General features: G+C 48.6%; 1 protein-coding gene and 1 non-coding gene across 5 annotated transcripts in view; both read left to right on the top strand.

Moving 5' to 3' along the window:
* The first annotated feature begins 714 nt into the window (after window positions 1–714).
* Window positions 715–786, top strand: TRNAH-GUG. The gene has a single exon. It is a non-coding gene; the product is annotated as a tRNA-His (tRNA).
* Window positions 787–2176: 1390 nt separating this feature from the next.
* LOC100120496 (protein crumbs) overlaps window positions 2177–20508 on the top strand; it is a 40114-nt gene continuing 21782 nt past the window's right edge. For 3 of the 4 annotated variants that reach the window (XM_016983357.2, XM_016983359.2, XM_016983356.2), the window contains exon 1: window positions 2807–3395. In XM_016983357.2, the coding sequence (XP_016838846.1) occupies window positions 3368–3395 (28 nt within the window). In that variant the 5' untranslated portion in view covers window positions 2807–3367. Of the gene's footprint in view, window positions 2192–2806; window positions 3396–20508 lie in introns of those variants that run through there. The other variant, XM_031922827.1, reaches the window with a different exon arrangement.

Below are 20508 nucleotides of genomic sequence, written 5' to 3'. Positions count from 1 at the left end.
ACATGTTTAATCAAAATGTCAGAAATGACTAATTAAAAGCTAGATATTAAATTATTTTCGCCAGGAAAAGTAAACAATCGGCTTTGCCCGATAAAAGAGATAAATTGAATTAGTCGCTTACACTAAGCATTCTTCCATGGAAAAATGTGCTTTATTCCATTATCTTGTAACTCTAATATTGTATAAATTTGCTAGATTGAAATCACAAAGTTGCGAATGATTTTTAAATAGCATTGGTGCCAACAAGATTGAGATGACGTTCAATAATATACGTTATTATTGAAAAAAAAATAAATAAATAAATAAAAATCGCATACCTGAACAAGTATTTTTACACTAGTCGAATAACGTCGTAAAAATCTGTCAATAGATAATGATTAGCCAACAGCCATCGTATATGATTGTAACAAACTCAAATTACGCGCTCACTTCTACTACGACGTCGATGATATAACGAAAGATACATATATATATATAAGTATAGTCGTCACAGATGGCGCCAGGTTACCTGGCTCAATGGATAAAATAAGAATCACGGATAAGCATATATGCAGCGCACGCGAATCACACGCCCCAAATTCCACGTGATTCATAAAAATCTTCTGCTTGATTATCGCAGATAAAGTGCGAGGCGAAAAAATGATTTCCAAACGCATGTGCGTCGTTCGGGAGTGAAGTGTCGCTCGTAAGCGAGGTTCTCCAAGTCCTCTGATAGCCGTGATCGTCTAGTGGTTAGGACCCTACGTTGTGGCCGTAGTAACCCAGGTTCGAATCCTGGTCACGGCAATGTCCCTCGAGGGCATTGTCACGGCAGAGGTTTCTTTTTTTTATTTGTTTTTCATCGAACTCCAGCGCATATTGAGCGTGAAACTAATGAAATTTCATCAATTTCGCCAATTTTTCGCAATTTTTTTTTTCTTTTAATCCAACGATTTCTATCGAAAAATTAATGCAACGCTGACATGAATCGAAGCTCCTACAAATAGATGATTAATCACCTGGAGTATTCTAAAAATTGCTGTTGCTTTATGCTTATCATTTGCATTAATTAAAATTCGAGTCGAGCGCATCTTATTTCTCATGCGCCAAAAAGTCCAACTACGGACTCTCGTGCACTCACACAGGCTCTCTCTCTCTCTCTCGATAAGCCTAAACGTCGAAACGGTAAATTTCGTAACGGCACACCGCAGCAACATATATATATATATATATACACAGCACATCGTGTCCGGCGATTCTCTTGCAATCAGTGGGCATCGCGCGAGGCGCGATTTTATCGCGGACAAACGGGCTTCCGTCTTTTCCATCTTCATCCCCCGCTTCCTCGCTGTCTCTCGATTTCTCCCGACTTTTCGCAAGCGCGCATATAGCTACTCTTACGAAGTATATAGTATCGTCATACGCAACAGAGTCGTCGTGACTCGCTGCACTCGGAATGTCTGCATTCTCGTTGTTTCGAAAATATCGTATTATGGTTAGCTTCGTTTATTACTTTTTCTCATTCGATTAGAGGTATATAATGCAGCGACGGCTTTCCGTGATTCCTTTTGCCCTGCACTCGCGGGAATGCGTTTGATAGCTGAGCAGCGCGTAAAACCGTGCGTGTTTTAGAAATCTCGGTTTGATTAGCGCGGAGGTATGTAGAATATTGCGCAATGAAAAAAAATTTCGTACATATTATATACGCTTTGAAATTCATTAAAATAAGCGACGTCCACTCGCAAATCTGTCTAATTACATTCCGCAGCGAACACAGACGACCTGCCGACCTTTCAGAGAGCCAACAATATAACCTCTCCCGTTCGCTTTAAACAGCCGCCTCGCTCGCGGCTATTCTATTCAGTTCCAACAGCAGTGCAGTCCTTCGCAGCCGATTCTTCGCCCTTTATCCTCGCTAGTATTACACGCGTACCATGTATGTACGCCGTATACTCTCCGCCGAACAAAAAGGCAGCTAAATACAATATCCGCAGAAAGCCGGTCTTCCTCGAGTGGCTAAAAGCATGCATTATCTACCCTTCCCGACACGAGATCGGCTGTTGCACTTTTCTTCGCGGACAATTTTCCCGGCAACAGCGCGCTCCAGTTCGCGGATTAGTCACTCGCTCTCGCGGTATAGTTACGTGCTAAGCAGCAAGCGCTACAGTCTGCATATTACGGGCGAAATGCGGAGAGAAGAGAGAGAGAGAGAATATCGCGCGGGCCTTTTCCACTCGCAGGTTAAGGGGATTGCGGTCCTTTAAACCTATTAATTCGCCTCCCGCTTCACGCTTAGATTGTTATTCGCTCGTGGAACGGGCTCTGGCTGTGCACACAGCTGATTTACGCCCAGCGCCGCGAAAGCGATGTATATGCAGATAAAATCGTAACACGAGTGACATGCTTTACGCGAGAGAGAGAGAGAGAAAACCCGTCTTCATCGCGTCATCGCCGCCGCCGCATCCTCTCCAGCTAAGAAAAAAAAAAAAGACCGAACAAAACACGGCGCAACGATCGCGCAGAGTCTCGCGCAAAACCTATCCTACACCATACCTACCTCCGCAAGACGCCTTCCAGTGCTGCTGCATGCGCAGGAGAGAAAGAAAGACGAAAAGGATCGAAGCCGCGTGGTGGGGGCGTCGTCGTATTATACACAGAGAAAACGCGTTCTCCAGGTTCTCGCGCTACGTTCCACGCTACCTCTCTGCAGCAGCGCGCGTCCGCTCACCTATACAGGCTGCTGCATCGGTGTGGCAGCACAAGCCACGTCTCCTCCTCCGCCACCGCCGCCGCCACCGCCGCCGCCGCCGCCATCGACTACGGCCGCGCGCGCGTTTAGTTCAGGCCTCGCTCTCGAGACGGTTGGACCGTTGCGCGCGTGTGTTCCTCCGACGAAAGCGCACACCGTGCACGATATTTATACGTATCCGCGGCGATACCTACCCCCGAACCAAATGAAAAGGGCAACGGTTATCGAGTAGAGACAGACGGAGAGGAGCGAGATTCGAAAAGGTGTATACGAAAAGTACTTGTACACTTACCGATCTCTCGGCGCGAGCGCACACCTGCAGCGTGGACCGAACAGACTCTCTCGTCTATACTCTCGATGAGAAGAAGGGAACGAGGAGGAGGAGGCACCGAAGGAGGAGGACGACGACGAAGCGTGAGTCAGTGCCAGGAGATGTGTCGTCGCCGCTCCGCGTGTGAGTGATTTTTTTCCGCCGCGGGAAGAACGGATTTACCTGCGTGTGCGCGGTTCCCTCCGACTCGAGCCTTCGAGAAGAGAGAGAGAGAAGCTCGTTGTATACTTACGAATACGCAGTGTATAGTGAGGCTACAGGAGAAGCTGCTGAGCCATCGGCGAGGATTCCAGAGAAGACACGTCAGGATGCGAGCTGCGCTGCACGTCGTCGCAGGTATGACTATACTCACCCACTATTCTATCAAACACTGACGCAGAATTAAATTCTCTCGAGCAAGCCGGCTGCACGCGCAGTTGGGAAATGTTTACGACTCCGCGGCGAACTTTAAATTGGACTGTTTTAACGAGACATTTCGCTTCTATGTACACATCATCGGAATGCATCAGTGGGATAACTGCGATCACGCGAGCGTGAGGAATTCGGCAGCGAAAATGAATTTTCCCACTTCGTCGGCGCTCTTTTGTGCCGCGCGCATAAAATTAAGATAAGCCTATGCAAATCGCCGAGCAATTTCGCGAGCTGACAATTACGGAAACTCGTTTCGATGATTGTCTGGAACGGCTTTTGCGATTTCTCGAAATTCAAACCGCCGACTTTCGCGTTTTTCTCAGAAACGAGCGAGCCGAACGAGTGTGCATGTACATAGGTTAGAGCGAGGCTCTCTCTCTCTCTCTCTCTCTCTCTCTCTCGCGAAGAAGAAAAAGGGCTCTTTCTCGGTTCCTTGACCCGCGGCAGCGCACCACGAATTTTTTCCTCTCTCTCTCTCTCTCTCTCCCTCCCGCTCTCCCCCTCCGCGCTGCTTGTTCTTGCGCGAGGCTCTTCTCGGTCGTCGGCTCCTCTCCTCGTGTATACGGCGCGTATTACCTGGCATCGGAGGGAAAAAGCAGCGCTCGTCTCTTCGAAAATTTATTTACCTGTTCTGCTCGAGCAAGGAAATTAAAGAGAGAACTGCAAATTTCGCGCTCGCCGCTGAAATTACGCAGCGTCTTGTGCAGGAAATCTCTCACGCAGAGCTCTCTCTTCTTCATTGTCTCCGCCGCTATACATGTACTATAGCTGTACGGAGCAGCAGCACGTATAACACCAGTACTATGCGCTGACCCGCCGTTTGTTTTGAATTCGAGGTTGCTCGAGTAACGGCGAGTCCGGCCATTTCGTAAGCTGTCTCGGAAATGCGTGCGGCCGAATGGATACTTGTACTTACCGAGTTTATTCCTACGGCTGTGTTGTTTCTTTTTTATGGAGGATCTGTTTATAAAAAAGGACTGCGCGGTCATCTCGCGGGGAGGATATTTGCTGCCGTGGACTTCTCAGTGGTGTAGGAGAGGAGGAGGAACGCGCGCGGGTGAATCGATAGTTGATACGTAACAAGTAACTCGTCGCAACAATTAGAAGCGCGATCGTTTTTAGGGGGTCGTCACGCGCTGTTATTACCCGATAACAAAGCAAAGTCCCCAAGCTCGAGGTTAAAGCGCATCCCTCGGTACAAATCCTGTTGGCCGACGAGCCTCCGGCGCAAAAAATCAATTTACGGCGTGCAAATCTGCCAATACCGCGTCCGTCCACTTTCACACGCCTCTCTCTCTCTCTCGAGAACGACTGCCTCCTCCGCAAGACTATTTAAAGCACCATTGGGGCCCGATAATATCTCCGGAAAACGAGGTGAAGTCCTCGTACGCTTTCCCACAGGATTCCTCGCGTTCGGCTCGAGCGCAGGTAGCGCACGGCTTATCCCTCGGCGACGACAGGTTGCGCAGGGGGAGACTAGAGCGAGAGAGCATCCACATGATCGGAGGAGCGCCCGCGTACCTGAAAAGAAAATTTTCGTCCTTCTCGGAAGCGGTTCCCTCTCTCTCTCTCTCTCTCTCGCAGTGTGCCCTCTTCGATCGTTTTATTGCACCGACAAAGGACTAATGCCGTGGGTGCAGCACTACGCTGCATGCTCTTTTTGGGAAAATAATCCTATAGTCGCTGAGAACATTTTCACGCGTTGATTTATGGCGAGGGATTTCAATTATTTTCAGTCAATTTTAACGCGCTGGCAAACAATCGCTCGCAATAACAATCGTATATCCACGGGCGAGCGGCTATTTTTCGATTTACACGGAGAGAAGCGCTGTCACGAACGCGCGGGTGAGATAAAGCCCTACATTATTTACGCACACGTATTCGCGCGAAATCTGGTCGCGCAGCGGCGCATCGGTGGGCCGAATTCGCCGTTAAAACTTTAGCATCGATCTCAGCGTGATGGCTTGGGGAAAGTTTCGCAATTAACTACGTATCGCGCTTATGGAAAAACGAAAAGTTCATCTCTCTCATCGTCGTCACAGATCCATCTCGCCGCCTCCGGTTTCACAATACACATCCCCACCCCCCCCCCTTTATATAATTTTAATTGGCCCAAAGGACAACGGTGTCGGCGTATAAGTTGGCCGCGTGTGTTCTCGTTAAAAAAAAAATCCAATTACGTCGTGTGACAGCCGCACCGCCGACGCTCTGTCTATAATGAATCAATTAAATTGGGACAAATGGATTTTAATTGATACGCGCGCACGTATAGCCGAGGAACAATGTCCAGCGATGCATATGCATGTGTACGAGTGGAGGCGCGTGTAATCGAAAATTTGAATTAGTCGGCGAGAAATTATTATTATGCATGCAAAAATACATGCGCAGCGCTCATCACAACAGTCGTTTCGTTTCATTCTCAGCGCTTCCTCGTGTATACTGTTACGCGAAATATGATTCACCGACTAGTGATCGGCGCAGAAAAAAAATTTAAGCCGCATCGGGTACGCTTTTTTTTTTGTTACGAAACGTTTCACGCGGCCGACCTTGCGTCTCTCTAGCGCGAATTCGAAAGTCAAAGACGAGATAAGAGCAATAAGCCGAATTAAATGGAAGGAGTTTTCGCGCGAGCAAACATGGGGGCGATTATCTGCTGTGCTGGATCTCTCTCTCTCTCTCTCTCTTTCTCGCATTGGAGATTTACAATCGACCTGTGGGTGTAGACATCAGCGCCGATGTTTCTTTTTTTTTTTTTTTTTTTTACGCGGATGGCTGAAGCGATAATTCTCTAACGTGCGTTTCTACTGTTACGACAACAGCGTGATGCGCAAGACGCGCTTGTTAATTCGAGATAAGGGTAAAAATCCTTTGTGCTCGCGGCGTTAATTATCGTCGTCGCCGAAAACTTGAATCGCGCGATTCATACGTACACAGACGGACACTGAAAATCGCGAACTGGTTTGGGGGGGAGCCAGACGTACGATACACAGGCGCTAATTGAAGTCGAGCAAATACTCGCTGAAGTACAAGGCGTCTGCTTGTATGTCTGGACTTTTTCCTTCAAAATAAAGTAAATTTCCCGCGAAAAAATCTCAATAGCTCCACTCAGCCCTCGTCATCCCGCGGCGTTCTTCGCTTCGCTGCAAATCTTATTTTCTCCTCTGCGAGTTCCAGCCTAACGAACGTCTCTCTACATCGCGCACGCATTCCAGGTATATACAAGCACAAGACACGCAGCGGCGGCGGCCGGGTGTATTATAACGCTCTATGCAGAAACCCCACGAGTTTGGCTCTCGCTCGCTCGCTATACGCGCGAAATCGAGTTAGCCCCGGCGCGTAACCCACATTACTACGACTGTATTATATAGACCGGTGCGCGCTTGTGTGCAGGAGACGCGTATGTAGAATACGTATATATAATGCGCTGCTTATGCTATTCATTCGACGACGGCGCGGATGTCCGATTGGTTTGAGATATGATGTCGGGATATTTTCGTATCCAGAACCTCGAGTTTCTTTTTATATATATATACATGCACTCGCTGCGCGCATTGCACAACGCCGCGCGATAATGGAAATTAGGGGAAAACGCACGTCGATTATTCTACCGCGCATGAGTCATTCTCTCTCTCTCGCTCTCTCTGCGCGAAAAATCGAAACTTTGCGCGTACGAGATACGATCGCACAATGCTCGGCACTTCGATATATATATATACTCACGTTTCGAGCGTTAAAAAGAATATTGCGCTTTCCGCGTTGGGAAATCTCAGCTGCGTTTATCTTCCGCATCGTTCTGCGACTGAGAGAGACTTGGGCAACGCGCGATCGACGGATTTACTATATACTTACATCGTTATAATAACGAGAAGGGGCATGCTTTCTTTGTACGCTATAATCCCTGACCAAGTCCTGTATACACTCGAAGGATGTCTTATCCTGAATCCCATCTAAAACGCTCTTCCGTCCGTTGCGCGAACAATGCACCACACGTAACAAGGTCAGTCCCGAGCGCATCGCAGGGCAGGAAGAAACTCCAAAATCACTCGTCACGGTAAATCGGCCCCTATGCGTGTATACGCGTATGTCTGCAATATGGTCTCTCCCAGTCATCGGACAACCTGTTGTGCTCCGCTGCTTTTTTATGTCCACTCGAGGAAACCATAAGTTCTCATTGCAAAGCGGGCCGCTCGTCCCCTCTCACAGTGCTATACTCGTTGTTGTTTTGATGAATTTTGTTTTTTTATGCATATACAGACAAAAAGCAACCAGCGATGCTTACACACCGTCGGCCAACGGAAGAAAAAACTCTCGACGCCGACTGTACAGCTAGCAACAAGCTTGAGCAACAGCCGCCGCGTGTGTATATAGCGCCTCTAAGACGCAGCAGTTCGCCTACGAACGAAGCACCGGCTTCTTATTCTACTTCTCCTTCTGTTGTACTCGCACAGCCGTTCCCTCGCTCGCGCGCAGGTGGAAGACGGCGCGCATTAATGAACAGACTTTGCCCACCGCCGCAGCGCAGCAGCTATCTTGCCTTCATGCTTTGCTGACTGACTTAAGCAGTGCCGGTCGTGCGACGGCGGCACTTCCTTCGCGTTTCGCGCACTCATCATCCTCTTTTTATTTTTCACGAATACTTATAAGTAATAGTTTTCATAACGTCACGACGTATCGAGCTGTTCGGTCAGCGAAATGTTTTCGAAACGTCGGACGATGCACTCTCGGACGTGACCCACTGACGGCTTTTTTCTTTCTGTTACTGCTGCGCCGGCGTCTCTCTTTCTCTATGTTGCTTATTATTCGTTTTTTTTTCTGTTTTATTTTGCGCGCTCGCGCGCGAGTGTAGTGTGTGATCAGGTGAGGAATGCACTGCTGTGTTTTTTGCGCAATTAGGCGTGTGTTCGCGTAACGTTTCGATCGAGTTTATTGTAATCGAATTATGGCACCTACTATAGACTGCAGGAGTGCGTTGAATATAAATTCAATTTATATGGTATTATACGGGCGGTAATTAGCGTGTTTCGAGGAAGTCGCTGCGCATGTTTAAATCTGCAGAAATTAAACACAGCAGAGAGATTACGTAGATATAATATTATTTAATTCGCGTGCAGATTTGCTCCTCGAATTTTTATGATTTCTCCAGTTTGAAATGTTGAGTTTACCCTCTTTTAAATAATGCAAAATTCGACTTTCTTATCCAGGGAAGTTAACATGAGAAGACATACGTTTACGTAACTTATGTTGCATGATTTTTCAAACCGAATTACACCTCTGCGTAACTATACCCATGCGTCGCTCGAGTGGAAAACGCTTCCCTTTTCACCGGCTCGTGAAAAATAAAAAATTTCACTCGACGTTCGTTCCGGTTTCGGGGTCACTGACACCTCGCCGCCCATCTCTATTTCTTGTATACGTATACACAGCACCTTGGCTCTCGGAAAAAGAGAAAATAAAAAAAAACCGTGTCTTTCTCGCGTTATTATCGCGGCTGAAAATCGGGTTAGCTCGTCAGCTGACTCAGGACAATGTGTCTAAGTGGTACGCGTAACAAATTTATTACCCGCGGCTTTATACGTATGTATGATTGTACATACCTACGCAGAGGAATTCCGAAAGACGAGGCGTTTGTGACGGGAAAAAAAGTCGATTCGATTTTCGATTACTCAATCTCGCTCTCGTTATCATCAGACGAGATGAATTCGATTGAATTGACACTCTTCGCCCTGTGGTTGGTTTTAATGTCTACTCGAGTACATAATATTACGCCGTCTCTGCTGGAAAAGTTTCCCAATATACATGCATATCCTAATGGAATTCGCGTCAAACGCCAAGACAGGTTTTACGATATAGAGACGCATTGTGTACGTTGAAAAGCCGGATTCAGCCTGTTATCTCTCAAATTCTTTTGTTTTCCCCAAACTCGATATTGCAAAACGAGTGCGTTTGTTCGAAATATGGCGATTTAAAATTGCCTTCGTGCGCATTCTTCAAAAAATCCGACCAATCTTCCGCGGAAAAGTTTCTCCCGCGAGGTACAGAGAAGAATAAGAATTCCGCGCATCTTCTAAGCTATAGGCCGCAACACGCAGAGAGAGAGAGAGAGGGCACACAACTCCCGATGCAAATCCAATTTGAACGTCATTTCAACTCTCCTTGCATCATATCTCTCTTTCTCCGAGTCTCGCCCCCTCGCCGAAACAAAAGCAATCCTGGCAATTTCGTAACGCGACTGACTGACTTCGCGCCGAAAGAGAGCACAGAAAGGAAAGGACGAAACTAGATAAATATCCTGCACGGGCAAAGCCGAAGCCAGCGGCGAGGAAACGGACTTCTCGAGACGCGAGACGGGATTCGTACAAAGACACACACGTGCGGGAGACCTCACAACAAGTGTCTCTCTCTCTCTCTCTCTCTGTGTCCTGCTGATTATCAAGTCCTCCCACCGGCAGCTTTCCTCGTCTTGTTATCCTCGAGTGCCGCTTCTATTCTAGTGGAAAACCGAGGAGAGCTGGCGCACGATGCGTAATAAATTCCCGTCTCGTCTGAGAGAGTTTTCTAGCCCCAATGCGGGGAGAGTAAAAGCAGGCCTTCCAGACTTTTCTCTCTACCGCTCCGCTTTTTCGGGGCGTGTGAAAACTCGCGTCGGCCTTATTAGATTCTTTAAGTTCTCTCTCTCTCTCTCTCTCTCTTTCTGTGCAGCTGCGCTTTAATTTAAGCGCGCGGGGAATGAATTCAGCTAGCACTAGCGTATATTTTTCGATTCGACAAACAACAACCAAGCGAGCAGAACTGTAGCGAAACCTGCTGACCTCGGCTCTCGCGCGACAGACAAAGGGAAGTTTCCGCTAACATGGAAAAAAACTGGTTGTTTACACAAGCCGTTGCATAAAAATTTCGCCAAACGCGGCGCACGCGACGAGCCATATATACACACGCGCGTGCAGAGCTTTCACGTAACCGTTAGAAAAAGCGGCTCGACTCGTCTCTTCGCTATATACAGCTTCGATGAGTCAGAACTATCCTCTCCCGGTCGTAATCCAATTCTTATCTCCCATGGAGAGCATTATACCCTTGCACCGTCGCGTATATTTACATGTAGGAGAATGGGAAAGAGGAGTCGCGCGAGAGCTGGTGCATTGTTGTCACCTGCTCGAAAATTCCTAGATTGATAAGGCAGCACGTGAATCTCTCATTGTGTGTGTACTTACACCTCTCTCTCTCTCTCCGCGTTTGTCAATGGCTCGTTTTTCTTCTCGTAATTCCCGAATGGGTGAGCTTATTTTTACACCTCATTGTATTTAAATGCGTTATCTTAATTTATTTAAATAGCCGGCATATCTACCGAGGAGATAGATTTCTTTGTGTCGGCTCGCGCTCACGTATCTTATCGAAAGTCCATTATATTTCGAAAATTGCATCCACTTCTTCCGTGCCGCGGAGCTAAAAATAACTTTGCCAAATTAGCTCTCTTTCTCGAGAAGCGTGGGTGTAGAGGGGAGAGGAAAAAAGTGATATCTCCTCTTCCAGCATCTTCATCTTCCTCGCTCGCGCTCTGGCACACCTCGTCTCTTTTTTCCGCGGCCGCGTTCGTGTATCTCGTTATCTGTACCGGCTCGTATATACCACACCGCGCTACTGACGCTTCTCTTCTCCTCTTCTCTGTGCTTCGCGTATAAAGAAACTCGCTGCGCGATCAAAATACACCGCGAGTTCCACTACGTTAGCAGCGGCGTAGATGGCTTCTCGTTTAATTATAATTATTTCTGCTGTTTATACGAGCCACATTTTTTGCGTCGATGCATTATAACTGGAAGTAAGGATGAAGATAACTGACTCGCGATAGAATAGCAAATTTTTTGTACGGTTCGTAAAAGAATTTCACTTATTATATAGTGCGCGCGGGTTACTCGCGAAGCGTCGAGCATTTCATGAATACTTAAAATTGCGCAAAAATCTTATCGGCGCTTACATAACTCTCTCGCGCTCTCGCTGCTGCTGCTCCTCCAAAAGAAAAGAAAAGTCTTTCCTAATTCAAATTTCTAAAATTTTCTCCCCGAGAGTTTCTCTCTCTCTCTCTCTCTCTCTCTCTCTCTCTCGCCGCGCGCGCGCAGACCATGCGCGAACTTTCTACGCACATTTCATGCGAGCAATATTTCCAGCCGCGTGAATTCGAAGAGAAGAGAAAAAATGTAACGAAATCGCGCGTTTTACTGCACCTCGTGAAGAGGAAAATCGAACGCGCGCATCGCGCACAGTATTAAGCGAGAAAAAGCGCCTGGCGTCGTATTCGTTATCCTCCGGACGCAGAAGTTCGCCGAAACGGAATAAATAATCGAGCTGGAAAGAGAGGAGCTGCGCGACCTCGATAATTAGACGGACGATTAATGCACATACGCGTGCAAATCGTGTGTGCAACGGGTAGAGGCGCGGAAAAGTAAATACAGAGGGTGAGCGAAGGCGTCGCTTAATGACGCCGGCAGCCGGAAAAATCGCATTGAAATTTTTACGCGAGCCTCGGCTTCTTTCTCATATACGCGCTGCACGTATTTCGCGGATGATAATAATTTTCCGCGCGACTTGACTTCCAGAGTCGCTCGCGTTGCTCATTCAGCGCGCGCGCGCGAAAGTGCAAAAAGCGAACCTGTTCTCGTTCATTAATTTATTTGTCGTAGAGTAGAGAGAGAGAGAGAGAGAGAGAGCACTGAAAAAACATACATATAACGGCATCTAAAATTAGACAGACGGCGAGGGATTTATCGCAAAAGGAGGCGAAGGTCGTTTTCAGAATGCGAATAGCTAGAATTCGCGTCTTCTGTGACATAATCGGCTTAGCTCTAGTGTTACCGCGCGTATATCAGCCCTCTACCTGCTGCGGCGGCAGTCCGCGTTATATATAACGAGATTTCGTATTTCCACTTGTTATAGCGCTGCGCGAGCATAAAGACAATCGCCGAGAGACGATGACGACACTGAAATTTACGCGTTACTCTCGAGGCTGCTGCCGTCGTTTCGAGTGCGTTATTTTTTTTCTCCCCCCTTTTTGAAAATTAATACGCGCGCGCATTGTTTCACCTTGCGTCATGCGCGCTCGTTTCCGAGATTTTATTACGATTTTCCTCCGATTTCCCCTTTTCAGGAAGGGCATCCTTGGAATGTGATATTTTCGTTGTTTTGACGTTCCATACGTGCGGGTAATTATACACAGCCGTGTTAAACTTTTGTCCCTGTCCCGAACACGGCTCTCTCTCTGTACGAAGTTTGCTGGACATTACTCAAAAATGGAGCACACATCCGCGCTCTATTCATAGAGTGGAATTATGATCGCACTCGAGCTCCGTAAAATAAAATTTAAACTCAACTGTATAGCCTATACACCTCTGGCCTCCTTTTCGTCGCAATCGATACACACACTGCCGAGATTTTCTCGACGCGTAGTCTCGAGTGCATAAAAATATTATAAATCAATCTCTCTGCCCCTCAAGGCTAGGTGCAACCTACACGTAAGTACGTTCGAATACCAACCGTAAGCGCGCGGCATTTAAATGCTATCCCATTTTGATATTTTCGCCTGCTTATAGCAGCCCCACCCCAGAGCCTCTCCCGCATGAGTCACCGCGGCCGTTTAGCCGCGAAATTCGCCCACGCGGGGCCCTGCGATAAAAGGAATCCAGGTAGCTGTACACACACTATGCAGCATGCGCGACACCGGCATAACTTTCGTGCCGTCATAACTCGCGTTCGTTAGGGAGCTGCTCGCGCTGTTGCAGACTGTTGGGAGAGAGTAGAGAGAGAGAGGGAGAGAGAGAGAGAGAGGAAGCCGTAGATAATCCTTTCGCCAAGTTGGCTGCAGCAAAGTCGGCCCGCCGGTCGCGTATATGCGCCAGATAGCGGAGCCGCCTCTCTCTGTGTGTGTGTATAGGTTGAAAAGTCGATAACACGCCGGCAGAGAGAGAGAGAGAGAGCGAGTACACTGTGCGTGTGCGTGTGATGTTTAGCGAGAGAAAAAAAATGTAGGTTTTGATTCGACCCTCGAGATGCAGTCACGGAGCGGTTATCCAACTCCGAAGTGCGCCGCAGCCTTGGGAGAGAAAAAATGACACGGTATTAGAGCGCAGGCTAATTTGGCCGGCCGCGAAATCGGCGTTTCTTCGCGTGCGCGATCATCATTGAAAGCGTTCTCTTTTGAAAAAGCTTTCTCGGGGAACCGTTTGCGCGCAACGCCCTCCAATTGTGATTGCCCAGCAGTACAATTGAATTTTCCCGTCTATTTTTGACAGGAGCCTTCTTTTATGTTCCAGGTAAATACTCTTGCCGTCCTCCCAACCGTAAGCCAGACGTCGATGCGCTGAGCCTGTGTATAACTCAAAGTCCAACTGTGTGCTCCGATATAATTCGACGCGGACGAGCTTATACGATTTCGATTCTTCCTCTCATTAAAGCCGCGTAACAATGGCTCGCTCCGCTCATCGGAATTGCTAAGAGCGATAATCTACGGCTCTCGTGAGACGCATATACGGTCGCTTAGCTCGTAGTACGGTATACGAGAGGCGCGCGAGCGTTGTACAAAAGCAGCGTCATAAAGCGGCTCAACACAATGACGAGTCAATTTGAATACGAGAAAACGTCGATCCAATTGACCGATAGGATCGCGATCCTTCGAAAGAGAGAGAGAGAGAGATTCATCGCCGGGAAAGGAAGTGGCGCGCACGGAATCGGATCGTAGAGCGAGCGAGAGAGACGCGTATGAATGATGCATGTCCGCGATGTACGTCGTTCGGGGGGGCGTCGTAGCCCGCGGGAGTGTGTTTCAGCGGCGCAAATGGACGAACGAGATGTATAGGAGCGTCGGCTATTGTACAGAGCTGACTCCGAAACCGATGGCGATATAATGCGATTGGAAAAGTTCTGGAAAATTCGAGTCCTCTCTCGGTATTCCGGGACTTTTCCTCCATCCGCTCGACGAGGGAATCTCGTTTCGCCTCTACGGCTCGCGTCGGTGTATCGAAAAGAAACGTCATACTGATATGCGGCACCTGCGAGCGCGCGCTCTTTCTCGAGTTGTCCCTTTGAAACGAATACTCACTGCAATTTGTCAGATTTTCTTTCTCTCGAGCACAATGTGTATATAAGAAACGAAAAGATCGACGACGTCGAGACAATGCTCGCGCTTTTTTGCCGTTACGCACACACATTTTACAGCGCAGTTATGAAAGCGCCGGTATAGAGCAGTGTGGCAACGCGATCACGGCCGATACTATGTCTCGCAAGATTCGATTCAGCTCTCGCTCTCTTGTATAAAAATTCAGTCCGCCATTCACACACAAGGCGCGCGACTTTTTTCCCTCTCTCTTCTGGACTCGCGTGTACTCGATCCTCTCGGATTTCTCGCCGCCCTACACATGAATTTATGAAATTTCTCGCTCTCATTTAATTCACGCGACGCGGCGTTAAAAACCGTTTGAAAGCGAAGAAGATGTTTCTCGCGTCGCTCTCCTTTCAACTCTCCGTCCCTCCGGCCCTCGTGGGAAAATACGTTTTATACAGCTCGCGCGCGCGCGATAATTTTCCTCGCTTCGACGCTCATAGCTATATGACCGCGTCGGTGGCGAAGGAGTTGGTGATGTATAAATTGGATCGAAGGGAGTATTATTTAGAATATTGAAATACCCGTATAGCCGGTAAGCGCAGAGCAAGAGCCGAGCACTTTGGCAAATTGATTCGATGCACGGGAGCGAGGGAGGACTCTAAAGCTTTATTTTCCCGAAAGTTCCGACCTGGTCGCTGGCGAAATATCCAATTACTCGAACGTCTTCTGGTTTCCCATCGCAAACTCGGCATCACCTTTACCGTGAGAAAAGCAGCAGCGGCTATACAAAGCAAACCCCGTCAAGAATTAGTAGCAGTAGTGGCGACTCACCGTTACGGAAGATGTCACGCGGCTGCTATGCACTGTACGCAAATAAGGTACAGTTGCTCTCGGGCATATACCGGAAGTTCGGCCACCGCAGCCGCCGCTCGTGGAATCAATGAGCAGCAGCGGTGCCTCCGCATGGAATTCCCCGTTGCATCAGGCGCGCTCGTCCTGTCGATGGGTAACGCTTCGATTGAGCGAACTTGGCTCTATACTGCGACAAAAAGTTGCACGTAGGGTAAAAACGTTATTCTCTATCGTCCTTTTTTACGACTCGCCGAGCGACTGCGCGCGAGGGTATAATGCCGCGGAAATAAAATACTCGGAGGGACGAGAGAGAGAGAGAGAGAGAGAGAGAGAGAAGCTGCTGCTGCGCACAGCCTGGATTTTACGATATTGTTTTAGCTCTGCTGCCGCTCGCGGCCTCGTGAGACTAAGATTTACGCGCGCGGGGTATTATGTCGCAGTTACAATTAATACTCCGGCGCGATAAATGGAAAAATTAATCACCATATTAATATATAAGAGAACGTGTCGCATCTGCATCGGAGCAATCGCTCATCTCTTCTTCCCGATATCCGCGCGTATTGTGTATACGATTAATTCTGCCGCTGCCGTCGCGCAGCGATGCCAGATATTCCCGTCGGGATAATTTCGCCTGATCACGTTACGGGCCTCGTCGTCTACTCTCGATCGAATCGCGCCGAGCTGCAGCACGTTTCCGCGTGGCGTATAGTCTCTCTCGGCGACTCGGCGGAGAAAAGTGGAGCGAAAGGTCGTATTGTGTTCGCTGGTTCGAGGATTTTATTTGCAAGACCCGGCGCAGGAAGCGATTAATAGCTCGCGAAAAAGCAGGCTCTCTTTTCCGTCTCTATTACGAAAAGCCTGCATCTGGCGAGATTTTCTCCTTCTCTATTCGCCCCTCTGTTTATCAAACCGGGATGAACGAGGAAGCGCGGAGTGGGTTCTTCCTCGGTTTTTCCTCCCAGCCTCGCACGCGATATAAAGTTAAGGTCCGCTCGTCGCTCTCGCGGCTGGCTGAAGCGCTCTCCTCCTCGTCATAATCGAGGAGAGAGCTTTTTCCTATTTTTTCCACTTTAACGAGTCCGTTTTTACCATCGGGACGTAACTCGCTCCGATCGTAAAGGCTGCGCCGAGTTTTCCACAAGCTGCACTAGAGCTGACGACGAGTTAATCGGCGATTTTTCTCAAAAGCATCCCCTCCGACTATTAGCTGAGCTGCAGAGAGGAAGAGCTGGATATAACGGAACTAATACGCCTTTATCGCCGCAGCAGCGCCGCGCCGCGGGAAAATGCAGTTACGCGTCATTATCGCGATCAATTGCATTTGCGGTACTTGTTCGTCCCGGCCGTTCTCTCTCCCACGACGAGCTGAGAGCTCTTCGTCCTCGGCGTGCTCGACTGTTAATAGCTATATACGTATATATACGATATGCCGCGACGATCATTATCGGCTTTCTCCTCTCTTTGTCGATGCCAATTGTACGCGTGACGCTTTCAATTTCTTCTTCCTCCTCGGGTGCTTCTCTTTCTGCGCTGCAGATGTGTACAATACGTATGATTGTGACATTTTTTTCTAATTGCGTCATCTCCGATGCCGCACGCGTAATTATGCCAGAAAATAATACACTCTCGTCGATTGGATCGGGTGTTCTGTCGCGGCGCGATAACGAGGGGGCGAGCTATCTCTGCAGCTCGCGCAAAACGAAATTGAATGAGATATCAAGAGAGCGAGAGAGAAAAGTCAGATATATAGGCATTATTGAGTCAACGCGCGCGCGCGCGCGCGGCCTTTTGACTTATCGACACGAATGCGTGTGATTTATCGTCAATACAGCCCGACGTGGTGTATCGTTTTCACAAGCGCTAATATCTGATCGTTGCATCGCTCTTCGGTAAACATTTCATTTTTTTCGGGTCGGTGCATTTCTGCTCTCTCTCTCTCTCTCTCTAGTAATTGGGCCAGATGTGATAGTTTTCTCTATCTATCTATCTCACCAGCGTTATCTCTATATACTATCTCGCGCACTACAAATTTCCCAATAGAAAAGCCGGGGATTTACAGAAAGCCTCGGCTAAATAAATCACAATACACAGTGCGCGGCGTATCCCGGCGAAAAAATGGGAAAAATAAATCGAGAAGAAGGGAAAAAAAGTGCGCGATAAACGGGGTCTCGATCGCACGACTGATCCGCCGCCGCCGCCGCCGCGCTGCAGCGGGATGAATTAGAAAGCCATTAACCGATCCGTGCAATCTTCGATGCAGCTATCCGCGCTTGCGCGCCTGGAAACCGGCCTCGGATACCGTAATCCAATCGGAATGCATTTTCTCGTGTGACGCGCGCTACGGGGGAACGCGTGGCTGTCTGTCAGAAAGCGAGAAGGGCGCTTGTGCATGCGATTAACGGCCCGTCCGACCACACATCGCGCCTCGCACTCTCGAGCGCCGAGGAAAAAGAGGATTAGGGATTTTCATCGACGATATCGGTGCTGCTGTCTTCCGAGAGAATACTTTCGGGGTTTAACGATAATCCTTGCGGAGAAATGTCCGTTATTAAGCGGCGTTAGAGTCGGCCGCGCCGTTACGAACTTTATTTTCGACTCTCTTCTATGATAATTACGCAGATCAGCTGTTCGTCCTATAACGAAATGGTAATTTTGAAGACGGAGAAGCCACAGGTACACAGAGTGTACACGCGCGGACGGGAGTATAGCAAAGTCCGTTGAACCGGAGGTTGAAGTCTCTCTGCTGTAAATCGCGAGAGCGCGAATCCGCTGTCGCGGCTTTTATTACGCGCGCCGATATTTGTTACTTTCGTCGCTGCATATGTAGAGCCCGACATATTATCGCGGCGTTTAGAGTAATCGCGCTGTTTCTTGCTGAATTTATGCATGCGCGGGCGTTGCTATTAATTACGCGCTTAAGTGCAGCCGACATTGTTTTTACTGCCTCAAGGATCTTTTCATGCGAGAAGCGCGCGCATATATTTTTACAATCGAAAGCTGAGCAATAAACGCAAGGACTATTTTTACAGACTGTATATACACGGAGGGAATTCAGGTATTACACGCGATAAATAAAAAATACTATAGTTCATATATCGTTACGTAAACCTTCTCTCGCGCGGAATCCAGAAAGAGGCAATAATTCGTATCGTATCTCGTGAAAGTAGCTGCGGGACGCAGTCAATAGCGCGCCTTCTCGCGTTACGGCAATGATTTGTCGCACGCCGATAATATGACGCGGCCTGCGCTACGTCGTTCCTCTCTAATAAGCAAAAAAAAAGTGCTCGACTTGTAGCAGCGCGTCGTCGTCGGGAGCTAGGGACTAATTGCGAGCGAAAATGCTAATTAAGCCTAAACGATGCCCATTTTCGGCCGGCGAGTGATCGTAAATTTCTAATTACACGTCGATTCTATAGAGGTACAGTCGAATAGCACGAATGTACGTGGATCTCGCTCCGATGAGGAGTAAAGCCAGCGCCTTTGCGCGGACTGCATCGGAGCACTCAGCTCTCCGCGGATACCTAAGCCTCAAAGGTGCTGCTGCTGCTGCTGCTGCTGCTGCACCGGAGAGTAGCGTAGTATCTTGCAAATGCGCCAGGAAGAAATTGGATCGCGCGACGGTCATTAAGGTCCATTAACCCGCGCGCACTATATACACGGCGGAAAGACAAAGTGTCTCTTCGTCAAAGTAAGTACGATGAGATAGGAATGCGGTGCCGTGGGAAAGTCTCGTTTAATTGGTCGGCGGGGCGGGAAAAGTTTCGCGAAAAGCCGCCGAGAGATTTTCAAAGCTCGTACGCGCGCCGTATTCGGACTTATGACCGCGGCTCTTTTCGTTCTCGTGTGTGGGAACATTAATCCGAGTTGGCGAATAATCGAAACTGCGCCAATTACGCGGCAAACGCGTAAAGTGATACTTTCGAGGGAACGAGTCGTAATAATCGCTCTTTTACCTTATCCGCAGCGGCGTAGCGAGCTGAAAATCATTGTTCCGGCGCAGGTGGATCTCCTGGACGACTTTGAAAGCCTCTCGAGCGTAATAACTGCAATCTTGTGTAGGGAAAGGAGAGGCGACGTTTTACTTACGCTCCAAAGACACTGGCCTTTTGAGCATAAGAATTCGCTTTTAATGCCGGCCTCGTCGCTGAGAGACAGAGTAGGAAGTTGGCGCGTAATTACGCCTCGTGCGTACGGTTAATTCTCTTTTGAGGCCGTGAAATCGAGTTAGAAGAACGTCGGCTATTTTCCAAAAGAGCGAGATCCACATCGCGCCTGCGTTTCTTCCGCTCTGATACTCGGCTCTCTCAAAAATTAACCGATCAATGCGCGTTATAATCCCTGCAGCCGCCTCCGTAATACCCCCTAAACAACTCGTGCGTCAAAATACGAGCTTATACACAACGGGCCCGCAGGGTGAATCTGCGCGAGTTCCCTCGTGCATGTGATGCGGCCAGAAAATCATCCTCGCGTGTTGCGCTATAACTCCGAAGTAGCTGCAGCGCTGGCTAAATTGCAGTCGCGCACGCGCTTATTTCTCACGGCGGCGCGTTGTGGTGAATCATATTTTTGAGAGAGAGAGAGAGAGAGAGAGAGAAAGAGCGAGAGAACTAGGTGGGATTGACCGCGTGGGAAAGAGTGTCTCCGCGCTTGGCCTTGGCCGGGTATCGGAGTTATGCGCGCGGTTTGCACAAACTGCAGGATTAGAGAGAGAGAGAGAGAGAGAGAGAGCTCGGGGGTGTTTGCATTACGATGCTGATCCGACTTGGCGCAGAGAGGATGTTTGGCAAACAAACCGAGTTTTGCGCTTAAAAATTCGACCAAAAGACAACTCGATTCGAAAGCAGCTTTCCTCTCCTCTATAAGTACACTACTTAGGGGGGAACACGGATAAAAGAGCGATTTCAATTAGAATCGAGCGGCCACGGGTTTCACTTCGATTGTTCGCGACGCCAGGAACGCTGCAACTTTCCGAACAATAAATAAGCGCGCGCGCGCGCGACAATTATATCTGACTTTCTTTGTGTCTCTCCCCCGCCGACTTCCTTACGAGCTACTCGCGGCTTCGCGTGGGAATGTCGCGCGCATTATGATTCCTAATAT

This window comes from Nasonia vitripennis, chromosome 2 (assembly GCF_009193385.2).
Source record: "Nasonia vitripennis strain AsymCx chromosome 2, Nvit_psr_1.1, whole genome shotgun sequence".
Classification (NCBI taxonomy): domain Eukaryota; kingdom Metazoa; phylum Arthropoda; class Insecta; order Hymenoptera; family Pteromalidae; genus Nasonia; species Nasonia vitripennis.
This window is presented reverse-complemented; position numbering and strand designations above follow the sequence as displayed.